The sequence below is a fragment of the Coenobita brevimanus genome, chromosome 53 (assembly GCF_032717465.1).
Source record: "Coenobita brevimanus isolate Jiangsu-jjx chromosome 53, ASM3271746v2, whole genome shotgun sequence".
Taxonomy (NCBI): domain Eukaryota; kingdom Metazoa; phylum Arthropoda; class Malacostraca; order Decapoda; family Coenobitidae; genus Coenobita; species Coenobita brevimanus.
The window spans coordinates 31391847-31419282 of record NC_137006.1 but is presented as its reverse complement, the minus strand read 5'-3'; the positions used below and the strand labels follow the sequence as shown (position 1 = coordinate 31419282).

Genomic DNA, 27436 nt, shown 5'->3' with positions numbered 1-27436 from the left:
ATGTAAAGGACATGATACAGAAACAAAGAGGCGGGAAAGGATAAATCTTGCTGGACAGTCTCTTAACGTGTGTGGAGGAGTTTTGTTAATGAGGGATATATATGCTGGAGATGGGGCTGAAGCTAGCATGGTAAGAAGGATTATGGTTTAGGGAGTTGTTGCCCCTCCTGACACTGAGAGGACTCTTTGTCCGTGATATGGGGTCCTTGTATGCAGTATGTGTTAGGAGTGTCATGTTGTACAGGCTTGGGCAGTAAGGAAGGAGATGAATTTGATTAGATGGCTGGGTAGTGCGCCTTGAATCTGGCCTGGGGGTTGAGGACTGTAAATGAAGAAATGAGATGATGGATGAAACTTAAAGCCGCGTTTTTGTCGTCCCAGCTGGAGCATGGAATTCGAAGCGCGTCTTGGGGCGCTTGGTTTCTGCCCACAAAAACAGTCCAGGATATGTAGAACAGAAAAATTACACTTGCCAGTCGCAATGAAAACAGAGGGGTTCGCCGAAAATGATCATCTGACGAATAAGCAATTTACACGCAGCCCATGTTTTTGCTGCACTGGCTCTATACTATGTCGTCAAAATTAGCCACCTATCTATCTATCTATCTATTGCCAGACGCCATAATCCCGTAAGGGGTAGCCGTTTGACTTTGAGTTACTTGTTTTACGGGGAGGGGCACTAACCCTCCACCAACCCACTTATTGACACTTAGGGAGGGAGGATTCGAACCAGCGCTTGCAACTGCGTGAGTACAGCAGCTTACCAAATGAGCCATTTAGGCACCCAAAAGGTGAGGTGGGTTACCGGACACCTGATCCCGGTCTCCCAGAATCAGGGTATGAGTGCCGATTCCAACCCTCTGTCCTCTTCTGCACCTTAATTTTATGTACATTGTGCTAATTTCATGATATTTATCATTTACTTTTCCTTGGCTGGCCATTCTCACTCACCCCAAGCTGCACGAAGACTGTTTCCGACCACGCCTGGGTGAGTTACGAAGACGGTGCTGGATTCGATGACAAATGCTTGGGCCGGCTTAGTATCACTTTGACCGACAAAAACGGCGCAGCTTGGTTTCACCGAAGATGGCTTCGAATCCCAACCGTCTGCTTGGACGACAAAAACGCGGCTTTAGGAATAATGGGGGGAGGCGGTAGCTTAGTCGGTAGAGAGGTAGACTGCAGTCCTATAGAGCCCAGGTTCAAATCCCCGCTGGGGAAGGGAACAGTTTAAGGATTTGAATTTAATGAAAAGCAGACTTTACTGATCTACCAGAAGACCCACCGACATGCCGTAAACAAACCCCCGCTAATACCAATACGGCCCTAGCATGTATTCAATATGGACAGTGAGTGTTAGCGCCAAAGTGGTGAATGTAGAGGTGTATGGTATGCAGGAGGACTACTGGGCCTTGGGAGCAGGCTGTGAAGCCTATGACCAGTGTCGAACACACACACAAAAAAAGTGTTGCGATGAGATGGAGTGGACTGAGATGATTTTGGCCTTGTGGAGAGGATGGAGGATGGCAACTGTGTGCCGAGGGTGAGAGGTGTGAATGCTGAGGGTAGAGTTGCGAAAGATAGACCGAAAAAGCCTTCGGACGAGGTCATAGAGTGTGGCCTCAGCGTTAAGGGACTAAGTAGAGAGAGTGCTAGAGATCGCGCTGCTTGGAAAGCCGCCATTGGATGACCAGGGCTGATGCATGCAAGCATTATGGAGCCTATATAAAAGAAGAAAGGCGAAGCGATCAGACGCCTTGATAACTTATATCACATGTTTGTGTATCCCTGATAATACTCAACGTAAGTCTCGTGACTTGTGAAAGTCATTTATGCGCTTGAAGACTAATACTGAATACAGTATAGAGTATATTATTTATCATCAGTGTATAAGCTTTATTCGTACAATACTGATATTTGTGAATGTGAATAGCCAGCCTGGGTAATTTTCGGCAAAACCTTTCCTTCAAAGTGATATAGATAGACTGTCGTGGCCCGTTTGATCAATCTTGACACGAATAATCCGTCAATTCAGTTGTTCTTAAATATAATATTTCTTAATGTGTTCAGGATTATGGATGAAATAACAAATTATCCGTAATGTGTTGCATATACATAATAAGAGGGCATATTATAATAAATTAGTATTAATAATTCAGAACCTTCAGATATTCTGGACCTGTTCCATGTTCAGCATATTTTCCCCCCATGGTTAGCTTACGCTGTTCCATACCCAGCTATTACACCAAAAAATTAATAACCTCGGAACTTTGACATCACTACATTATCTTAGCCATCATTTTGTTCCTGCATAACCTCTATATTCTTCAGCTTGCCAGTAAGTACCTTATAGATATTAAAGATCTTATCAAGCAAAATATACATTTATTGCACATTTTATTCAGTTACCTTCTGAGCCATTACATCTGTAGGTTTTTCTGCCATCTATTTCAGTACGTACTTTTCCCTAACTTCTAATTTATGCCTACAGAAACAGAACACAAAATGAGAACAGCATTTACCCTTTCAACACATGAATCAGGTAACCAGCACCATGTATTCAACACATCACAAATTATTTTTACATGAAATTCGGTAAAGGTCATTTAGTTCTTGATATAAGTGCATCAGAATAAACAACAATACAGAGCAGGAACCTGATCGTCCAACACTGAAGAAACTCCGGATTTTGAAAGATAACTGGTCAGAAGCTGTAAACGGCACTTCTGAAATTGATCAATCGGAAAGTCTATCTTTCTATCTATCTATCTATAGCCCGACGCCCTAATCCCGCAGAGGGTGGCCGCAGAGAAAACGCCTCCAAGTCGCTCTGTCACCCACCATTTGACTACCCTCCCCCCAACTCACTCCCCCCTCCCTCATATACCTCTCAACTCCATCCCTCCACCTCATCCTCGGTCTACCCCTCCCTCTCCCTCCCTCCACCTCACCTACATACACCCTCTTAGTCAGTCGTTCATTCTCCATTCTCTCCACATGTCCAAACCATCTCAATGTATTTCTCCTAATCTTCTCAACCACATCCACATCCACCCCACAACGTTCCTTCACTTCTTCATTCGTCAACCTGTCCCTCCATGTCACTCCACACGCTCCTCTCAAGTAGCTCATTTCCACTGCTCTCACTCTTGACTTGTTTCCCTCTTGCAAGGGCCACGCCTCGCTTCCATACGTCAGGGTAGGGATCACAATACTATCATGCAGTGACTTCTTAACTTCCATACTCACCTCCCTATTTCTCATCACTGCTTTCAGTGAACCAACAACCTTCCTTCCCTGTTGTACCCTTTCACGCACTTCATCCCCCAAAGTTCCATCCTTACTCATCACACTACCCAAGTACTTGAATGCACTCACATTCTCCATATCCTCACCATCCAACCTCACTGTACATTCTGTGACTTTATTCATCTCAAACACCATAACTTTACTTTTGTTTACATTAACTTTCAGCTTCCTCCTCCTACACACTGTCCCAAATTCATTCACCAAACCTTGCAACTCCCATTCATCTTTACTCAACAATACTGTATCATCAGCAAACAGCAACACCGGAATCTTCCAAATCTCACCCTTATTCATTAGGGCCACCCTCACATCCACTGCCCTACCTTGCACCTCCTTTACAACCCCATCCATGTATATGTTAAACAGCCATGGAGACATCACACAACCCTGTTTCAGTCCCACATTGAGATCAAAGAACTCACTCAGCTCACCATCCACTCTCACCGTAGCCCTAGCTCCTTCGTACATACTCTTCACAGCACTCAACAATTTCCCCTCCACTCCATATATCCTTAATACCTTCCACATACCTTTCCTATCTATTCTGTCATAAGCTTTCTCCAAGTCCATGAAGGCAGCATACACTTTCTTTCCCTTCTCTAGATATTTCTCCACTAAACATCTTAGAACAAATATCTGATCTACACACCCTTTTCCCTTCCTAAATCCCCTTTGTTCTTCTCCAACTAGCTCCTCTGTCATATGCCTAACCCTATCAATGAGTATTCTACCATATATTTTACCAGTCACACTAAGAAGGCAAATACCCCTATGGTTACCACATACCTCTCTCTCCCCTTTTCCTTTGTATAAAGGAACAGTTATACTGATTTCCAGTCCTCTGGAACCCTTCCCTCTTCCCATGCCAATCCAACTTCCATATCCGCTCCACAACAATCTCACCCCCATACCTCAGCATTTCACCACACACTCCATCAATTCTTGGGGCCTTTCCCAACTTGATCTTCTTCATTGCTTCCACTACTTCCGTCCTACTGATCTCTTCCTGCCTCCTCTCATCTCTTCTTCTCTCAGCCATTCCCCAACCACTTATACTCTCTACATTCAACAAATCCTCAAAGTGCTCCTTCCATCTCCTCAATTTCTCTCTCTTCTCCACCAGCAATCTATTATTCCTATCTTTCACTCCCCTACTATTTCCTCTTTCACACTGCCTTACTTAATTGACCTCCCTCCGAAACAATTTCTTACTCTCCCTCCATTTCACACTCAGATTCCTCCCAAACTCTTCATCCACTTTCTTCTTACTTACAGAAGTTAATCCAAACTGGGCTAGCATCTCGGACCGAAATGCCTCATCGACGCATCTCCCTTGCTGCCCGACAACTGATTATTAACACCTACGAAGCAGGCAAAGACTACATAGTATTAACTTGTACCGTTGGTGTGAACAGGTTGCCATATGGAGCATCGCCGAGAAATGTGAGATGCCTGAAGAAGTGGGATCAGTGTATGAATTGTTTGTTAAGGGCTACAAGGAAGGTACGAATGTAGGCATTGAAAATTTTCGTAACTGAACAAATCGCGTTTACAGAAGATAATTATTGTGAGAAGATAGCTTTGACACTGTACATGGTACTTGCTGAACACTGTTATGCTCCGAGAGGCAGGGGCAGCCCAGGTCTTTCTGGCCGAGCAGACCCACCATGCGCAGGCAAGGAAGGGCTCTTGCAGGGCCATTCCGTGCAGTGATCCGATGTCCCCTTCCAGTGGAAAGAGTCTTGCCTTAGAAAAGTGTGGGGAAGAATGGTGAGGTGTGGTTAGTGAATCAACGCTGCATTAGTTTTACCATGTTAACATGGGCATCGTAGTAGGCTCCACATCACCCCGCTATTTGATTATATGGTTACCAGCCAGTAATGTAAATGGTTTCCTGGGTTATAGACTTGTCACATTGTAGAGTCACCCTAGGATGAAGTAGGCAACACTACATCAAGTGAGTGGATGACGGTCGCCACCAGCTACCACCCTCTTAGCCGTTAATAAGGAGAGTGCGATGCAGAAGACCATCCATCGTTTAACGGTGTTTTTATTTTCTTTATTTGCGACTATATTGAAGTTTAAAGCTTCTCAGCAAGTTCTTGATATTATATCAAAGGTACAGTCAGGGAAAGTTCCGCATTACCCACTATTCGGGGCATTGGTAGTCGACGAATAGTCCCGAAACAGCAGCCACACCCCACTTCTCTGGTAACTGTGAGTGGGAGGAGGGTGGCCGGGGGTGGGAGGGTTTAGAGAGTTGCTCACGCCACAGTATCAATACATGTTTCTGTTAAAAGTATGATTCTTTGCCTTCGTTTTGTAATGTTCTATAGGAATGATAGTTACAGAGACTGATCTGATAATTAGGACTTCCCATGTCATTCTGTCGAAAGGAAAAGGAAAAACCTGTTAATCGCTCATGTTGATTTTTTTTTTAATTACTACAAGCTACCCTAGACTCTAAGTTCGAGATGAATAATTACCAGAATAACACTGGAAATGTTTGCAGGGGGATGTTTATAGTGGGATGACAGGATAGTTAAATAGATTTTTTACGAAATTACCTATATATATATATGTACAGATAGATAGACAGGTAAACTGATATAGATATAGGGGAAGATACATAGATAGACAGAGAGATATTTTATATAGGTGGGTAAGTAGGTGGGTGGGTAGATGGGTAGACAGATGGACAGATAGGTAGATAGATGGATAGGTAGATAGACAGATGGATAGATAGGTAGATAGACTGATGGATAGATAGGTAGATAGACAGATGGATAGATAAGTAGATAGACAGATGGATAGATAGGTAGATAGACAGATGGATAAATAGGTAGATAGACAGATGGATGGATAGATAATACAGTGGTTTAGTTTTCGAGTCAACACATAATATATACTCGTATGTTATATTGTTACGAATATCTCCTGGGTAAACGTCTTAAGTTTAAGTCGAGAGGGAATGAAAGCATTCAAACCTCTGTCCGAACCCAGCAAACTTCCATAACTTTCCTGACAACACTAACTACAGACATCTACGTTTTTTTTTTTTTTTTTCCATAAAACTGTCATGTATCCTTACTAAATTAACTCAAACACATCGTCCAAGTCATACACTGCAGACCTACACGTGATTCCCAATCTATCACTAAACCTTCCTATGCCCCCAGTCCCTTGCCTCCCCTTCCTTCACACTCACGGTTACCAGACATGCGAGGTCTAGCTGCCGATTCACATTCACCCGTCTCACACCAGTGCTTCGGGAGGTGGGTAATGCGGAACTTTCCCTGACTGTAGATCCGCACGACCTGTTCACCTTAAGAGCTGCTTACACTGATGCTATGAATATTATCAATGTCGAGATTTTTCAACCTCCTTGTAGCCCAAAACTCGCCAGAGGACAATAGGGTCCACCAAATACGTTTGTCTCTCGTTTATAGAGCCGTACCAGTTACCACAATCCATCTCATAAACATGACACAATAAATCGATTGGGAACAAGCCCTAAGTGTCTATCACAATCCCATCCTGACCATTACACATGACCCATATCACTGGAAATGCATGAAGAGAGAAGCCTGTACTGTACACAGGAAAAATCATCCAATATATTACCAATATGCCGGGAATCTAACCCGGGACTCTAAGGTGAGAGCCAGGCAGCATACCACTACACCACGACCAGGTTAAATTTCGCTCACATTGTCACAATCTTGCAACCAATGTCCCTCCGCCCCCACTGTGGGCCTGAAGAGGATGAGTTAACCCCCTGGCGCTCGGGCAAGTAGATGCTTTTAATCTATCCCAAGCACTTACGGCAAGTCAGAATGAAGAGAGAAACCTGTACAGTCTGTACTGTACACAGGAAAAATCATCCAATTTATTACCAATATGCCGGGAATCGAACCCGGGACTTTCAGGTGGGAGCCAGGCAGCATACCACTACCCCACGATCAGGTAAATGCTAACACACATTGTCACAGTCTTGCAACCAATCTGCCCCCACTGTGGGCCTGAAGAGGATGAGTTAACCCCCTGTGTACAGGTCAGGTTTCTCTCTTCATTCTGACTTGCCGTAAGTGCTTGGGATAGATTAAAAGCATCTACTTGCCCGAGTGCCAGGGGGTTAACTCATCCTCTTCAGGCCCACAGTGGGGGCGGAGGGACATTGGTTGCGAGATTGTGACGATGTGAGTGAAATTTAACCTGGTCGTGGTGTAGTGGTATGCTGCCTGGCTCTCACCTTAGAGTCCCGGGTTAGATTCCCGGCATATTGGTAATGTATTGGATGATTTTTCCCGTGTACAGTACAGGCTTCTCTCTTCATGCATTTCCAGTGATATGGGTCATGTGTAATGGTCAGGATGGGATTGTGATAGACACTTAGGGCTTGTTAACCCATGGCGATGAAGCAAGGACCAGATGCAAAGAATGTTTTGAAAGCCTGATGGTTGGGAGTAGAGAAAGCAGAGAGACTGTAAACAAGATTGGTCTTGGGGGTGTGCATAGAAGGAATGCAGTGCCAGGAAACGTGACACTCGTACAGGTGAAGAGCGCTGTGAAGCGGCTGAAAAATGGGAAAGCAGCTGGGGTTGATGAGGTGACTGCAGAGATGATTAAGTGTAGTGGAGAGAGCGCAATGAAGTGCTTGTTGGAGATATGTAAGAAGGCATAGATGAGTGAAACTGCCAGCAGAGTGGATAACGGCTGTGATTGTGCCTCTGTACAAAAATAAAGGTGAGCGAAGTGAGTGCAAGAATTATTGTGGCATAAGTGTACTGAGTGTTGTAGGAAGTGTTAATGGAAGAATTATTATAAAGTAAGAGAGGTATCGGAAGTCTCTGTGAGTGATGAACAGGGTGGCTTTAGGAGTCGCAGAGGATGTGCGGATCAAATATTTGCAGTGAGACAGATAGTTGAGAAAACTTGTGAGAAGGACTGTAAGGTGATTATGTCATTTATGGATCTGGAAAAAGCATACGACAAAGTAGACGGAGAAGGATTGTGGAAGGTTTGTTGCGCGCAGGTGTAGATGGTAAGCTGATAGGTGCCGTCAAGAGTTTTTATGATGGTAGTGAAGCATGTGTAAGGGTAAATGGGCATCTAAGTGAATGGTTCACGATATGTGTAGGCTTGCGACAAGGTTGTGTGATGTCCCCATGGTCCATGAATATATATATATATATATGGAGCTTCAGTGGCACAGTGGTAAAGTGTGCGTGTTCGTACACTGAAGGACGAGGGTTCGCGCCTCGCCAGGGTAATAAAATTGGGAGGGTTCTTCAGATCACATACTGCAGTGGCGGACACAAGGGGTGCTGTGGTTGAACCAGTGTCGCATACTGTAAAGTATGCTTGCAACCAGTCGGCCTACGTGGGCCGATAACACTTGGTTCACAGACTACACACATATCCAAAGCCACTCCAACATTACAGTTACTCTTACAAACACTTCTCACCCTACATGCAATCTCTACTAGACAGCCTAAGCCACTTGGTAGAGATACATTGGCTGTATCGTCCCCACTTCGGTCGGGATAGGCCGGTCCTGCAGTGGACACTCAAATGGCTGATGAGATGATATATATATATATATATGTGTGTGTGTGTGTGATGTCCCCATGGTTCATCAAGATATATATATATATATATATATATATATATATATATGGGGGGGGGTGTTCTTACCTAATTGAATATTTACAGGAATGAGTTAAGCTCGTACTGTCCCGTGTATCAAACCATTTTTATCGTACATATCCTTAAATTTATTAATAGTTTTGGCACACACCATTTCATTCGATAGTACATTCCACTGATCAGTTGCCCTATTTGGGAAACTGAATTTCCTTATGTCTCTATCGCCTTTTTTTTTTTTTTTTTTTTTTTCAGTGTCCTCTTGCTGATGGGCTTCTCCATAGGTTATATTTTCATTTATGTCTATTTTCTCTTTCCCTGAGATGCATAGATAGCTTAATCAAGTCTCCTTTTTTACTTCTCTCCTAAAATTCAGTTTTTCTAGCATTTCTTCGTAGCTTAGGTCCTTTAAGCTTGGTACCCATCTTGTAGCCGCCCTTTGTACTTTTTCTATCTTATTTGTGTGTTTTTTGAGATGAGGATTCCAGGCTACTGATGCATATTAGCAAGCAGTTTTTACATGTTACGTACCTTCTCACTGATGTGGTCAGCCGGAGATAGTCTGTTACTGATAATCACTACTAGGTCCTTCTCCCTTTCTGATATGTGTAGGGTTGATCTTCCTAACTTACAATCCCAATCTTGTCTTTTCTCAGTTTTACCAAACTTAATTACTGTACATGACACTTGTCCACATTAAATTCCATTTGCCATTTATTGTTCCATTCATGAAGCTCATTTAATTCTTCTTGTTGCTCTTTGCAAGAATCTGTGTTAGTAATTTTCCTTTGTATTTTTGCATCGTCCACAAACGTATTCAGATAGCTTCCAATTCCAATTTACTGTCTGTGTCATTTATATATACTAGAAACATAATTGGTGCCAGCACTGAGCCCTGTGGAACTCCACTAGTCACTTCCCTCCATGATGAGTAATTTCCCGTTACTACTTTTCTCATTTCCCATCTAAAATCCTGCATCCAACAATATAGGTTGCCTGGTAAATTACCAATATGCTGGGAATCGAACCATGGACTCTCAGATGAGAGCCAGGCAGCATACCACTACACCACGACCAGGTAAGAGTTAACTCACGTTGTCACAATCTTGTAACCAACGTCCCTCCGCCCCCACTGTGGGCATCAAGAGGATGAGTTAACCCCCTGGCACTCGGGCAAGTAGATCCTTTTAATCTATCCCAAGCACTTACGGCAAGTCAGAATGAAGGGAGAAACCTGTACTGTACACAGGAAAAATCATCTGGTAAATTACCAATATGCTAGGAATCGAACCAGGGACTCTCAGATGAGAGCCAGGCAGCATACCACTACACCACGACCAGGTAAAAGTTAACTCACGTTGTCACAATCTTGTAACCAACGTCCCTCCGCCCCCACTGTGGGCATCAAGAGGATGAGTTAACCCCCTGGAACTCGGGCAAGTAGATGCTTTTAATCTATCCCAAGCACTTACGGCAAGTCAGAATGAAGGGAGAAACCTGTACTGTACACAGGAAAAATCATCTGGTAAATTACCAATATGCTGAGAATAGAACCAGGGACTCTCAGATGAGAGCCAGGCAGCATACCACTACACCACGACCAGGTAAAAGTTAACTCACGTTGTCACAATCTTGTAACCAACGTCCCTCCGCCCCCACTGTGGGCATCAAGAGGATGAGTTAACCCCCTGGAACTCGGGCAAGTAGATGCTTTTAATCTATCCCAAGCACTTACGGCAAGTCAGAATGAAGGGAGAAACCTGTACTGTACACAGGAAAAATCATCTGGTAAATTACCAATATGCTGGGAATAGAACCAGGGACTCTCAGATGAGAGCCAGGCAGCATACCACTACACCACGACCAGGTAAAAGTTAACTCACGTTGTCACAATCTTGTAACCAACGTCCCTCCGCCCCCACTGTGGGCATCAAGAGGATGAGTTAACTCCCTGGCACTCGGGCAAGTAGATGCTTTTAATCTATCCCAAGCACTTACGGCAAGTCAGAATGAAGGGAGAAACCTGTACTGTACACAGGAAAAATCATCTGGTAAATTACCAATATGCTGGGAATCGAACCAGGGACTCTCAGGTGAGAGCCAGGCAGCATACCACTACACCACGACCTGGTAAAAGTAAACTAAGTTAACCCCCTGGCACTCGGGCAAGTAGATGCTTTTAATCTATCCTCTTGATGCCCACAGTGGGGGCGGAGGGACGTTGGTTACAAGATTGTGACAACGTGGGTTTACTTTTACCTGGTCGTGGTGTAGTGGTATGCTGCCTGGCTCTCATCTGAGAGTCCCTGGTTCAATTCCCAGCATATTGGTAATTTACCAGATGATTTTTCCTGTGTACAATACAGGTTTCTCCCTTCATTCCGACTTGCCGTAAGTGCTTGGGATAGATTAAAAGCATCTACTTGCCCGAGTGCCAGGGGGTTAATTCATCGTCTTGATGCCCACAGTGGGGGCGGAGGGACGTTGGTTACAAGATTGTGACAACATGAGTTAACTTTCTGGTCTTGGTGTAGTGGTATGCTGCCTGGCTCTCATCTGAGAGTCCCTGGTTCGATTCCCAGCATGTTGGTAATTTACCAGATGATTTTTCCTGTGTACAGTACAGGTTTCTCCCTTCATTCTGACTTGCCGTAAGTGCTTGGGATAGATTAAAAGCATCTACTTGCCCGAGTGCCAGGGGGTTAACTCATCCTCTTGATGCCCACAGTGGGGGCGGAGGGACGTTGGTTACAAGATTGTGACAACGTAAGGAAATTTTTACCTGGTCGTGGCGTAGTGGTATGCTGCCTGGCTCTCATGTGAGAGTCCCTGGTTCGATTCCCAGCATATTGGTAATTTACCAGATGATTTTTCCTGTGTACAGTACAAGTTTCTCCCTTCAATATAGGTTGCCTTGGATACCTCCTTGATGGTACAGTTTCCATAAAAGTCTTTAGTGCGGAACTCTGTCAAACGCTTTCTTGAAATCTACCCATCCTTCTCTTTTCTGTAATGTTTCTGGAATTCTATTATAGTAGCTTAATAGATTAGTAACACATGATTTTCCCTTTCTAAAAAACGAACTGTCTTTCTTTTCTAGTATCTTACAACACTGGTCAATGATACTGGTAGGTAGCTGAGTGGATTCTGTCTATTCCTTTTCTTGAATAGGGGAACAATGTTTGCTTTCTTCCAAAGATCAGGCAGTTTACTTTGACCTAAGGATTCCTGCATAACTCTTCTGCACATTCATGCAGCACCCAACCTGAAATTTCGTCAGGACCATTTGCTTTTCCTTTGTCTAATTGATTTAACTCTTCCTGCACTTCTTTTTCTGATATTTGTATATCTGATAATACGTGTGGGCATGCATGTTCCACATCATCACTTTCAAAATTATTTTCTTTGTAAAATCTGATTGGAAGCTTTTATTTAGTGCTTCACAAATATCTTTCTCCTGTGTATAGATGATCCCCTCGTCCGTAAAGGACTGTATTTTATCTTTGGCTTTGCTTCAGATGTAGCTGTAAAATAGCTTAGGTTGATCACTACTTCTATTTACAATGGCTTTCTTAAACTGTCTCTGAGCCTCCCTCCATATCTTTGTATAATCATTTCTTGCGTGTTTATAGTTGTTATATGCCCATTGCCCTCTCACTATTGCGTCTTCTGTATCTGTTCCACAGCCAGTCTCTTTTTTTCTTTTGATTTTTTACATTCTGTATTTAACCATTTCTTTATTTTCATTTGTTTCTTTTGCTGAGGGATGTAATTCTGAACTGTTTCATAAAAATCACAGAATTTTCTATATATAATATTTAAGTCTTGTCCTCTAAGCTCCCTTTACCAATCTATTTCTAAGAAGTACTTCCTCAGGTCATGATAGTTGCTCTTTTTGTAGTTTAGACTCTTTTTTGTAAATCTCATTGCTGGTAACTATGTCATATGAAATCCTCAAGTTGCAGTTTAATATACAGGGTCACTTTTGCTAAATGGAGTGTGATACATTATATTGTCAACATCATTTTCTTGCCTATTAAATGTAAAATCGAGTACAGATGGATCATCAAGTCCTCTTTTTCTGGTGTTTTCCTTTACATGCTGTTTTAGGAAAAACTCCTGCACAAGATCCAAGAGCTTTTGATCCAAACAGCTTTCATGGCCTCTTACATCTAGAGTATTTCAATTTATATTTGTATTGAAATCTCTAGTTAATGTAATTCTCTCACGTTTCTCCTCTATTCTGTGTAGTAATGTTCTTAAACTCTGAACTGTACTTTCTGCCAGGTCTTCATATTCGCGTGTTTCCCAAGTGTTTGGTTTGGATGGCATGTATAAATTTGCCATAATTAATTTCCCTTCAGATGTTAATCTCCAATACAGTCAGTTTTACTTGTGAGGGTACATCTATTTTTCTTTGACTTGTAGATTTTTCTTTGTTAAGATTATAATTCCTCTTCCTTTTCTTAAATTTCTGTCTCTTCTCCGTTTATTGTATTCCTCTATGTTTAGGGTATGGTTTGATATCTTTGGGGTTTATTTTGTTTCAGTTAGGATAATGATATGTGGTTCCTTTTCTTTGGTATAGTCTTCCATCTCTAATGATTTAGACACCTTTCCATCTTCATTTGAGTGCATAAACTTAATCATCTTGTTTACATACTTGCCATAAATTGAGTCTACTACCTTCCTCCTTTGTATTCCCTGTTGGTTATGTACCACTTTCGTACCTGCAATCTAATTACTCTGTAAAAAAAAAAATTACTCTTCCTCTGATCTTCCCTCGCTCTTTGTTTTTGCCTCCTCCCTCTTCTCCTTTAGTATTCCCAGTTCCTCTTGAGTTAGACATCTTTTTATCCATACTTTTTTTAATTCCTCTTTTTCCATGAGTTTGCATTATTTAGTATTTCGTCCACAGTGTTTGCACTCTGGAAGGTTACTTGCAGGGGCCTTGACTTATTTCAATCATATTTCCCCAGCCTTTTGTGTTCCTCTATGTCTTTATCACAGATTTCCTCTGATACTTCCTTCAGTATGCTCATTATATTTGCCATCGTTTTGTCTCTCGAAATATTGTTTTTTATTTCTTCTTCATCTGTACCAGTGATTACTGTAGATTTGTTGATATCTGCTGAATCTTTGACCAACTTTGGGTTGTTTTTGATTATTACTTTCGCATCCTTTCTAATGCTATTTTCTTCGACTCCTGTTTCCAAGACTTTCTTTACTTTCATCATTTCAGCATAGGTAGTTTCCACATCATCTTTGTAACTTTGCATCACTTCATTCACCTGGGTTATCATCTCTTCAATATCACTGGTTTGGTTTATCAGATTGCTTGCTTGCCTAATTGTCTCTGTATCATTTCTGAACTCCTCCATAATACTCTCATGGTTGACGACTGTACTTGCCATTTCACTAATCTTCCTTCTATGTGAACCCACGTCAACCGACAACTCATCTACTGTTGTCTTTTTTGTTTAATTCCTTTACTAATTTTTCATTTTCTTCCTTCTGCATGCGCAATTGCTTCTTTATTTCATCCCTTTCACTCTGAAAAGCCTTCTCCAGTTTATTTACCCTCTCGACTCCTTTGTTTTATGTTTCCATTTCAACCAGTTCCTGGTAGAAATCATCATCCTGTTTTCTAGCTTTATCCCTTTTCTTAACTTCTTCCATATTCACCTTACTAAAGATGGCGCTCATCTTGTGGTATTACTTAGAATGGTTGTACTTACAAGTATGCATCTCCTTGCTCCTTGCCGGTGATAGGTGACACAGCTGATGATGCATTGATAGGTACATGCATGCACTAATTGGATGTATTCTGTTATTTGGACAATACTTGCTCTATTATATTAGAACACCATTTAGTTTAACCTAGTACAGAGCTTGTATCATATAAAGATACTGTTTAGGTGTGGCCAGTTGTGGCAAAGGGTGGCCATCGCGGAGTGAGGAGACAGACGTGTTGACTCTGACGCTACCTGTAATTCACCGGGTCGGTCAGGATCACTTGATGGTCGTGATTGTCAGCTTTTACCCTCCCGGAAGGGAGCTGAGAGCTCATATAGTCCAATCTAAGGGCAAGGCTGTGACCTTCACACACGCACACACCCGTCCCCTTGCTCAAGTGGGAGAGTAACCACCCACTTCGTCAGTGAAACTTTTCGCAACCTGAGCGAGGCGCGAACTCCCGTCCACCAGTTGGCAAGCGGGAACGTTACCACTGCACCAGCGAGCGGTGTATGTGTGTGTGTGGGTGTGTGAATAACTCAGTTTTTATCCGATTTTAACCATACTTGTTGGAGAGCTTGGTGGTTATTCAAAGGAGAGACCTGCTAAAAGAAGGACAATTAACCAAATGTCAGGATCACTGGGCTAGGTAAAATTTTCATCTACGCAAGTCAACATCGATGTTTTACAGAAATCTAACTTTAAAAAATCCTAACTTGAGGGATGCTTGAGAATGAGACAAAAAGGAAGAGCTTTGCTTCTGAGAAGAGTGACGGGTCAAGGTCACAGGACAATGTTAGAATTCAGTGTGTATTTTTTCTTTTTCTTTTTTCTTTCATTTTTTTTTTTTTTTTTAACTGAATAACTACGTCAGTTTTTATCTCTTACTTGGTGACAGGGTTGAAGATTATTTAAGGAACTTGCCTATTGTTTTCGAGAATTAGACACTTCACCAGATCCTGTTTCTGAAATCTGCCACTAGGTTCGCTTCTGTCGTCCAGCTCTGATGCAGAGTAGGCACTGAAAAAGTAGCCAGTGCTTAATTTCTTTTTAATTTTGACACAAAGTAAAACACCTCAAAACGATTATATTCAGGAGAAATTGGTGGTGGTGGTGGTGGCGGTGGTAGCTGTGGTGGTGGTGGCGGTGGTAGCTGTGGTGGTGGTGCAGGTGGTGGCTGTGATGGGATGGTGGTAGCTGTGATGGTAGTGGTGGTGGTGGTAGCTGTGGTGGTGGTGCAGGTGGTGGCTGTGATGGTGATGGTGGTTGCTGTGGTGGTAGCTGTGATGGCGATGTTGGTGGCAGCTGTGATGGCGATGTTGGTGGCACTGTGGTGGTGGTGACGGTGGAAGCTGTTATGATAGTGGTAGTGGTAGCTGTTCAGGAGCTGCTTACATTTGGGCAAGTACTTTGCAGTCCTATAGGGCCACAAAACATATGCTCCAAAACGAAGTATGGTTTAGAGACAGCCTTCATATGGACAAGTGCAGCGATGTTCTTGTTGGTACTACATACACCTCGGAGGAATTGCAGATTAACTTAGTTTGAGGAAATGGCTGTTTAGTTGGTGGTTTTTTTTTATCTTTAATTTGATACAAAGTAAATCGCAACACTGAACATTATGAAAGATGATTTATCGGGTATGTACTGGAAACTGCACAGTACTCCATCAGGTAGAAGAATTTTTCATTTTCTTGTAGGTAATATCAGACTATATTACTCTGTTTAAGAGCTCGCCCTTGTAGCAAACAGGGTATTGAATTAACACCTGTTGTTCGAAGTATCTTCAAGGCTAAATAAATGTGTCTGCAGATAGGGGAAAAAAAAATAGGCATCATGGAAGCGAGGACGTTACAAGGTGAGCTAATGACAGACGGGGTGAGCATTTATCAAATATTCCAGGGAGAGTGGAATGCACTGGAGAAAAATGGTGTGCAGTTACAGTACCCTACTGTTACAATACAGTGAAAATATGAATATTCTCTAATTTGTCCATCATAGTTTGACGGAGATTTTCGTCCTTTGCAGCATATTGCCTGAAGCCCTATAGCAAAATAATAAAATACTTACAGCAAACCATCCTTTCTGTAGCACTGTTTCTTGGCTGACACAATTTTCTAGTGTAAATTCCTTGTTAAAGTTCAGCATTCAAGAGGAAAAGATGAATCACTGGTCAACAAAATTTTAACTTTTTTTTTTTTTTGTCCCACGAACTAAAATAGGTGGACCTAATAGTACTTTTTACACTGAATTCGAATTTATTTTTAGAATTATTCTATCAGGCATGGTTTTTTCTGTGACAGAGCAATTAAATATTACAATAATTGTATACTACTCATTCATAGATGAGGCCGGTATAACACTTAAAAAACTTGCTTCTAAAATGTAGAAGTGTATGATTTTCGGCTATATTTCGCCTCAGAAACATCCTTTATTAGTGTCCGGCAGTAATCTACCAACACAGAGGGGATCCACCTTCCTTGGTACCGCTTTTCCATGTCCTAAATGTCCTGGTGAAATCTTTCGCCGTGCTCATCACTGACTGCTCCAAGATTTTCCAGGAAAAAGTCTAAATGCAAGTCCAAAAACTGGATTTCTAGACTCATATTGCACCCCAGAGCTTTATATGAAGTCAATATATCTCTTACATCACAGTAGTTTTCTGATCTGTGATTTCCCATGAAATTTTTGCAAACTCACTTTCATTTAGCTCTTCATCAAAATTTTCATCTCGAAGCAGTTCCCTGATCTGTGATCCTACAAAAATATCCTCCTTGGTTTTTGCAGAACTAATTCTGGGGAATCTGTTCCTCATGCATGTGAATCAGTGGCCAGTTTTATCTATACCTTTGACGAAGCTCTTCATCAACCCGAGCTTAATGTGTAAAGGAGGTAGATAAACTTTCCCAGGGTCAACAAAAGGAGGACTGATAACATACTCTTCCCTGGAGTCAGTGAAGTTCGTTTTGGCCAGTTTCTTTACGTAATGATTTTTCTTGTCCCGGCTGTCCCACTCACAGAGGAAAAACAGAACTTCGTGTAACCAAGTTGCATTTCGAGTAAAAGTGCAACAACCTTTAGGTCACCACATACATTGGGGGAGGCGGTGGCTCAATCGGTAGAGAGGTGGCTTGCGGTCCTACCGGACCCAGGTTCAAATCCCCGCTGGGGCAGGGAACAGTTTAAGGATTTGAATTTCATTACGGCAGACTTTACCGATCTACCAGAAGACCCGCCGACATGTCGTAAAAATACCCCCGCTAATACCAATACACCAGTCCTGTATGAGACAGCCCTAGCATGTATTCAGTATGGACGGTGGGTGTTAGCGCCGAAGTGGTGACATGTAGAGGTGTACGATATATAGGAGGACTGGGCCTTGGGAGCAGGCTGAGAAGCCTATGCCCAGAGTCGAGCACATAAAAAAAAAAAAAAATCCACTCAAAGTCCCCATACTTAATTTTTTCAAAAGAACTGCATGGTACATACTATTTCTTCAATTTAGCTGTGTGAGCCAGAAGAACGGAGGGGAACTTATTTTCGTTGTGGAGTAGAACCGCTTTCAAGCTTACTTTTGATGAGTCAAAAAACAAGCTCCACTCATGTGTTATATTCGAGGCCAAGTGCCTCCATAAAAGAACGAACATAGTTCCAAAACATCAGACCATCTTCAGGGGAGGAAAATTCTTTGAAAATGTCGTGGCAATCACGGTAAAAACAAAGGTTAGTTTCTCTCTGGAGCAGATTCCAGCCCTTTAACCTGGAACCTCAAAAGTTCGGCTTGCTTCTTAGACAAATTTAAATCGTGGACGAGTTCATTAAGATCTCCTTGACTCAACAAATGTGGTTCACTTGAAAAAACAACTTGCTTCAAATGTTGGATCCATATTGACCTATACTTGGTCTAACATTTCATCACCAGACTCATCGTCACTCAGTGTTATGATTCTTGGAGACTCTGGCACAGGTAATTCCTGACTGCGAAGTACTGGCCTCATGGCAGATGGTAAATTAAGATGTCTAATTGTACGCTTGGATCTTGATGATATACCATTCATATATGTCAGGCAGAAGTGGCAATCCGAATCGAGATCTTAGGAATGGCAAAAGGCATACGGCGTGAACCTTTTGCCCATGCTGCGAGAAGCCTGGCACATGTTACATAACAAACATGGGAGGTCTAACTTTGATCCTGGTTACCCGTGTTAAAACCAAAGTAATGTTCACAGCATTTTTGAATGAGGGATATGAAAGACCGTTTTTGCGATATGAATGTCGATTCATCGCAGATGTAGCAGAAAACATTCAGACTATTTACACATTTTCTCGCCATTATAATGGTGGATGGGGTAGCAGCACAACACCTGATTACACAAAAGCACAATCTGTCAACATAGTGAAAAAGACACTGTTTACACATTGAGCTCTAGCCTGCAACTGACAGAGAACTGCTGTTCAGGAGTGGGCACTGTTTGAATGTCCCAACATGTCCAGTCGTGTTTCTACAAGCCCCTGGTGACTCATTTATTTAGGTTTGTGCTTTCAAAAAGAAGTTATTGTACTTCACAAACACTGAAAATAGTTGTGTTTGTTAAACTTCTTGTTTCAAATGCTCCGTAGAGCACTGGTACAATGTATAATATACATAATGATGTGAGATGGAGGGATGGAGTGGAGAGGTATATGAGAGAGGGGTGTGTGAGTTGGGAGCAGGGCAGTGAAATGGCGGGGGACAGGGCGACATGGAGGCGATTTGTTTATGGCCACCCCGTACGGGACTAGGGCGTCTGGCAATAGATAGATAGATAGATAGACGTGCGAGTATGCTTGAAAAAGAAAAAACACTATGGGTAATTAAAAAAAAAATTTGAAAACATATTTGGATTCAGCGTACAAAAATACATAAGAAACAGATATCATTTTTCATGGAACAAAATCATTGCTGACCAGTGAGGATTATGGGCCAGATCAAAGTGGAGAGAGTGTAGTGAATCACTTACATTTAGGCTAACTTATGTTAACTAAACATGAACTCCTCATCATATAATAATAATAATAATAATAATAATAATAATAACAATAATAATAATACCACACTGGTGACCAGCCAATAACTTTCTCACTATCAATTAAAACCCATAAACATTACCTGTGGGGTGGCCAGCCAGTCACCATCAGACCAGTATAAGGCAACTGGAGTTGTAATTTTATGCAGGTCATACTTCGGAGGTGCCCAGCTCCCATAGCGACGAAGGTTCTTTAGTCCACCATGGTCATATTGACGAAATTCCCCTGTAATACAGCACGTGCACGAAAGTAAATAATCAATGTACAGTGACGATCATTATCATAATCATCATCACCATCATTTTTCCAGTCTGAGGATAGAGGGAGGCAGGGTTCAGAAAACAAGGAAAGTGGAAGCATAAAAGAGAGAGAACCATCAACAGCATGCACGGTGAAACATCCTAGACACTCATTCATACCATTCTGATCACCAGATCCTGCTTAACCTCATACTGCTTTTCATCTGCATTTTTTTTTTTTTTTTTACGTCCATGAGCTTCATATTGCGTGCCAGAAGTCAGTTCATCATTAAGGTCCCTTGATGTTTCACTGCATCTACTTTACTCTTAGTCACCCAGGCACATCTCTTCAGTGAAAGTCATCTTTGGGCAGAAAACATGTTAAACTTTCTTCGGCAAAGGAAGGTTAGCCTACAAGAGACAGCGAAAAGTAGAAATAGAGTAGTAGCTTAATAAGCAAACTGCTGTCCCTAACTACAGTCGAAGACAATCGCTCCCTAATTCGGGGTCATTGTGTAATTCTAGGTACGAGATTCAGTGGAAAAAATATTTAAGCTTTATTCTAATTTTCTTGAACCAGCAGTTGTGAGAAATCCTGTAGCAATGCAAGACGAATTTCTCGAATTTCAGAGTGACTCGTTTCCATAGAATAATGGGAGAAAAATGCCAGGCAGCATTTGATGTAAGATGCGATGTTACAGTATACTAGCAGTCTATGTTCCTGTTAGTTTCTCATTGCGGAGCATAGTCCTCCAAGTTTTTATGTATCAGACTGAAAGACTAAATCTGTGCCACGTGGAGGACAGTCTCTTTTGTGCACCTACAGTTTCTAATCCAGTGACAATCCAGCTAGTGAGAAATATGCAATTTCATAAGTAACACAGACTTTTCACTTCACTCTGATCATTCTCTGCCCTGAATTCAGTGCATCATCATGACGGAAAAAACGTCTCATTACTGTTAAAGTAGAGCTCATAACATGCATATCTATCTATCTATCTATATAAAACAAAAGAAGGTAGTATTTAATTGCCCGAATTGTTATAATTTTATAACTAATATGGTCACCGGAGCAACGCTGCTTTGCTCCTTCAAATGAAGATTATGGGGCCCAAGAATATTATTGGATTTTGTTTGGAGGGCCACATTACGGAAGAGTTTGGGAGCATTGTTCAAAGACAACTGTCTTTAAAGTTTTGTCGAAGTGTGTTAAATTTACACCTGATGAAATATAACGAAAGTCTGTCTCTATTAATGTGTCTTACATGGTCTGATTATTCCTAAATGTATTCACCAAACCTCTGGGATGCAATTTTGCTTCAGGTAGCACAGTTAGGAACAAAAGTTTACCTAGTATTCCACAGTTACTACTTTACATTTGCAGATGAACCACGGACATGAAAATAAACTTCTGAGCTTTATACAGAATCAGAAAAAAATCAGATATTATATTCAGTTTGTCTTCATTGCAAATGAAAATACATTATTCCGTTAACCTGCAACAATAAATGTAAATATGTGTACTTCTTAGTAGCCGTCGTTCGAAAACCAAAGTCACATGCATGGCTTCGAATGAGACAATTTCACACACTGAGATACCTTGCTCAGGAGCTACATTAACTCTTGCTGCAACACAGTTCAGCATCTTGCATCACTGGACATTCCTATTTTACTTCTGATTACATGCCTTGCGATATAGATAGGCGAGGGAAAAATATCGTGGTCTTGAAGGACTTTCTTAAGGTTTTGGTGATAGGCACTGTTTGACACTTGACATAATTATTATGAAGCTTTTTATAATCTTGAAGTATTCTATTTCAGAGCATTATTTATATTAAAACATATTCGCTGCTGAAGTAATAAAGGTATGTTCGAATTAATGCACATAATTCACCTTTAAGGCGTGTCCGTCACTTACCTTCCTAACGCATCACGTCAAAGGGAATTATCTTTGCCTAAGAAAAAAAAAATGCAAGTCTGTCGCATGAATATCAACAAACTGAGGAAAGTGAGCATAAGAGGAGAAAAATTAGGGGAAGCTTTGCCCCAGTGACAAAAAAGGCTTATTAATCATAGCAAGATTAATTTTATCTTTTTGGAAGATCAGTAAGAGAAGGGAAGTCAGAATAATTCTCACTATTACAGCTAAACTTTTTTATCACATAAGAGGTGAGGTTTCGGAGGCTAGGTTGAACTGGTGCAGTATACTTAAGGGGACGCAAGAGGTGTAGGTTTCCAAGGATAGGTTGAAATGGGGGAGCACATTAAGGGTTGATAACCAACCTACTACCCCAAACTGGAGTCATATGAAGGACATCATTCTAGTCATCTCCTGGGAGATCTGACCAATTCAGTGCGTCATGCCGACTGGGACTTTCTAACCATTATACCACCAGGTAATAAAAAACGGAGGTCCAAACCTTTTCCTTAAACTGTAGTACACACTGACGACGACGGTAATGCATTCTATCTCTCTATCTCTCTATTGACAGACGCCTTAATCCCGTAAGGGATTGCCATAAACAAAAAGCCTCCACGTCGCCCTGTCCCCCGCCATTTCACCCCCCTGCTCCCAGCACACACATCCCTCTCTCATATACCTCCCCACTCCATCCCTCAATCTCATGCTTGGCCTCGCCCTTCCTCCTCCCTCCCCTCCATATATACTGTGTATATATATATATATATATATATATATATATATATATATATATATATATATATCATCATCCGGACCTCCTTTCCCAGCCAACGGCAGGGTGAAGAGTAGCAATGTCCAGACAGCTCAAGTTTGCGCAATCCAATGGACCACGATTCCATTCACTCGTCATTCAAGCCTCCGGAATCCTGGTTCTATCTGATTGGCCAAAAACTTTCGCCACATTCTGTAGCTTCACAAAAACGTATCCAGTAGAGTCAGTCCGAACACTGTCACATTAAAAAGCGGTGCCAAATTCCTGATCATGCAGTTCTTCTCACAACATTCATCCAGTCAGCTATATCTCTTCTCAGTCCCCTAGTTTCACCGACTTCCATACCCCTCTCCCTCATACATCCATCCACCATATCCCTCAACCGTCTCCTTGGCTTACCTCGCCTCCTTTCTCCTTCAAATTCGCTCAGATATACCTTTTTCACCACTCTACTGTTATCCATTCTCTCCACATGGCCATACCATCTCAGTAAACTCTCTTCGATTCTGGTGTCCATAGACTTCCTCACTCCGCATCTTTCACCAATTACATTATTTCGTATCCTGTCCACTCCCTGTATTCAACTTACATTCCTCAGCAATTCCATCTCCACTGCTCTCATTCCAGACTTTTTATTTTCATGCCAGACCATAGTCTCACATATGTATGTTAAAGTTGTCATTAACACTCCTTCATGTAAGCCTTGCGCATCAGCAACACTTAAGCCTCTGTTTCTTATCAAGGCCTTCATAGCACCAGCTACTTTCCTTCCATTTATCACTCTACTTTCCACTTCTTTTGCACATTTTCCTCTCTTTTCTATCACTGTACCTAGGTATTTGAACTCTCACCAATTCCAGTTTCTCTCCATTAACTGCAACATCACACTGGGAGTCACCTTCTCTTTCGATTACCAACACATTACTCTTTCCTACATTTACTCTTAAGGCATGACGCTCACAGACATCAGCAAAACTCAGCATTAGTCTACAAAGCAGTTGTCCGGTATTTGCAAGTAGCACTGCATCATCAGCATACAACAAATTTGAGATATTCCACCCATCACCATTCATTGCCAACGCCATCCCTCTCTCCATTACTTGTGTTTTTACTTCTCTAATCATCTCTTCCAAATATATATATAACAACCATGGGAACATCACACAACCTTGTCGCACGCCCACATTGATCAAGAACCATTCACATAGATGCCCGATTACCCTTACACATGCCTCACTGCCATCATAAAAACTCTTACGGCACCTAGCAGCTTACCATATATATATATATATATATATATATATATATATATATATATATATATATATATATATATATAGATAGATAGATCATCATTATCAGCTATTGCAAGTACACTGCTGAACAAACGCCTTCCCCAGCCTTTTCCACGAATTCCATGTCCGAACCAATCTCTGCCAACTTCTCTGTCTCATCTCTCCACCTCCTGTCTGGCATTTTTCTGCTGCATTTCAGTCTTTTGGAATCCAATCAGTGAGCCTCTTTCTCCACTGAGTTTCTCATATTCTTGCTACATGAGCTGCCCACCCCCATTTCTGATCTCTACAAATTCGATAAAGTCTTTCACTGTAGTCTGCTATCTCACCCAAGTTAATCTTTTCCTGTCTCTTAAAGATATTCCCAACACTGACCTTTCCATTGTTCTATGAGAACGGATTAGTTGATTTTCCATCGATTTTGCCAGTTCCAGGTCTCACAACCGTAAGTCGTAGCTGGGATTATATATTTGTTGTACTGCACACTTTTCGTTTAGTGCATACTGGCAAGCTACTTTTCACGATGTCTCTATGTTCACCGAAAGCTTTCCATCCCATTGATATATATATATATATATATATATATATATATATATATATATAGAGAGAGAGAGAGAGAGAGAGAGAGAGAGAGAGAGGTTATCATAATTTGGTTTACAGTCATAGAGTACAAATCTTCATGAATATGGTGTACTGTACTTCATACATTGAGGAAGTGTCAAAACATATGTCATGTTCTCCTTAATCTGACAAAAAAAAAAAAAAAAAAAAAAAAAAAAAATCCTGACTCCCAGACTTCTTGTCATAGCTGTTGTGTCTAATCTTTTATTATATACAGTGTATATCATACATATCTTTATTAGTATCTGTGGCACACACGTTTTCATTTTGTTGCTGGTTTCAAGAGCCAGTTACTTCCATCGGAAAACTGTATACGTTATACATCGTCTTTTTTTAACATCATTTTTCGTTATTAACCCTTCTGTAAATTTTGTGAAAACTGTTTCCGTTATTACATACTTCATGCTGTTAATTAAGTTATTTCCTCCAATTTACACTACTAGCTGTGTGGAAGGTGTAATAGGCCTGAAAACACCTCTGACATTTTGAAGATTAGGCTACGAACAATCCCAGGTGAATGTAGGAAGGCCGCCACACACCAGCAATTCAGTGACAGAGTTCTGCGTTAATTGCCCTCATGATTGATGGACATACATGAACACAGGAACCAGAATTATGTATTGTGTGGTTTGACCTCATTTCGTATGGATCCCTTTAATAGGCCTAAATTTAAGAAAAAATGAAAAAGCAGCGTGGGGATAATTGTCCAAAGAAAAAATGTACCACGTGAAAAGCTAGTTGGTGAAGAAATAAAGGAACGGCGCCAAGCTGAAAGACTGTTTGGAAGAAAGAAGGAAACTGGGAAGATAAAGTAGATCTTCCCTCTATATTATGCATACCTAATAACGAGGAATCCAGTACAGCCATGCTTCACGTCAGTCTAGGATGTGCATGAGTTAGTTGCTATTATAAGTGAAAAGTGAGACGTGGTTCATTTTCAGTGTAGAAATTTAAATTCTAAAACGTACTGTACTATTTTCTGACTACAAAACAGTTCCACAGTGAATCTTCAGGAACTTAAAGGTAATGAGGAAAAGTTGGTAATTAATAACTTGAAACCAAAACTACTTATATTAAAAAATTAAAAATAAAAGGACGATTAACTCTATTTCCCTGAATCTTATCACTTATTACGGCGTGGCATAGACTGCGAGCACAACACACTGACAACACGGGCTGTTACGGTGCGTGGCTGATTACCCACTGACCTGATGTGATGAGCTGGAGGTAGTGTGTGATGGTCGAGATAGAGGTACCAGCTGGTGTGTGGGCCAGTGTCACCGGAAGGTATTCCTGAAACACCACCATCATATTGTATACGCTCAATTAGGAATTGAAAATATATAATACACAAAGTCCTCGATACATGTCGCCTTACTTCATGCTGTTTTATTCTTTTTTTCCTATCGGATTCACAGTAATGTAGAGAAAATATGCATATTAAAGTCCCATTCTTACCTATAGAGTTGACCAGGCAGGTTTCCCAGTATACAGTGTTTACTGTCCAGGAAAAGTTTTTATATCTTCGCACACGTACTGTACATATAACGAGAACTTGCCGTATGTAACAAGAGTAGAATTGCCCTGGGACCTACTGCGACGCTCTTATTTCAAAGAGTTTGCTGTAAAATGTAACTAGCCATATATTGGACGACATTTGTCTCAGTGAGCTTAAATGAAGAACTTTATTAGAGCTGCTGCTAGATGGCGCCACCACGGGAGTCAGCTGACAGCAAATTTGGATTCTCCATGTCAGATAACCTTGCATGGGATCACTTTTATGTCTCAATAGTGTTAAATTAAGCACTTTTACTAAAATTGTCGCTAGATGGCGCCACCTCAGGTGTCAGCTGATGGTAAATTTGGATTCTCCATGTCAAATTACCTTCTATGGTACCACTTTTATGTTACAAGAGTCCTTCTATTAACAAATCCGCCAGAAGAAGAAGAAGAAGAAAGCTAGCGTCTTATTGACCTGGTGGCCTTCGCTGCAGGTAAAAATATCTGAGCTGACTGGCGTAGTCTCTGGCCCTATGAACCAGATGGGAAAAGAAAGGAATGGACGATGGAATGGTAGATGCATGAACAGCCAGTTACTTATTGTACTTTGTCAGGTGTAGGGGACATAGGACAGGTTCTTGTGGCCAAGTGTTAAAATTTCATGGATATCAGCCAGTCCATTTTTCTATTGCATAAACAGAAAGAATTCAAGGCTGAGAGCTTGTAGTCATCGTCCCTTGCAGAGATGTGTGAACAAAGAAAGAAAAAAAGGCCAAAATGAAGCTCCGCTTATTGTAAAATACCTGGACACATTACACACTGCGAAATGCAGGGTCCCGAGGCTAGTCTAGTTGCCTAAGATATCTAAAGACATGTGACTATATCCCTAATGACAATACATTTGGAAAAAAAATTCCACCCACTTGGCGATTATCTGAATCGATGCAAGCATCGTCTCGTTTCGATCGTAAAGGTTCCAACATGCTTGCATGTGTCGGTCTTGGTCATGTAACGGCGCTCTCCACTCTGCGCGATTTTTGGCAGCCTCCCTATTCAGTTCCATATCCCTGAGGTCACACTTTATGACCTCGTTCCAGTTTTTTTTTTTTTTTCTGTTTCTCGCAAACCTACCCTTGACATTCACACCTCTCACCTTCCGCACTCATTATTTTTTTTTTTTTTAAGAAACAATGAATGAAAAACAAAGGAAAAAAAAAAGAACTCCATATGCCTAAAGGCATCTTCCATTCATAAAATATTTATAACAACTGGATTTAAATAAAAGCGGATTAAATGTTTGTTGGAAGCAACTCCCAAGAAGTGAATTCCA

The 27436-nt window shown here is 41.4% G+C and overlaps 1 protein-coding gene across 1 annotated transcript in view; it reads right to left on the bottom strand.

The window, feature by feature from the left end:
• LOC145400660 (lipase 3-like) overlaps positions 1-27436 on the bottom strand; it is a 128801-nt gene that overhangs the window by 1647 nt on the left and 99718 nt on the right. Inside the window, exons 6-7 of the mRNA XM_080273093.1 lie at positions 25815-25899; positions 19841-19983 (exon numbers count right to left, since the gene is read on the bottom strand). Of these exons, the coding sequence (XP_080129219.1) occupies positions 19841-19983; positions 25815-25899 (228 nt within the window). The remainder of the gene's footprint in view (positions 1-19840; positions 19984-25814; positions 25900-27436) is intronic.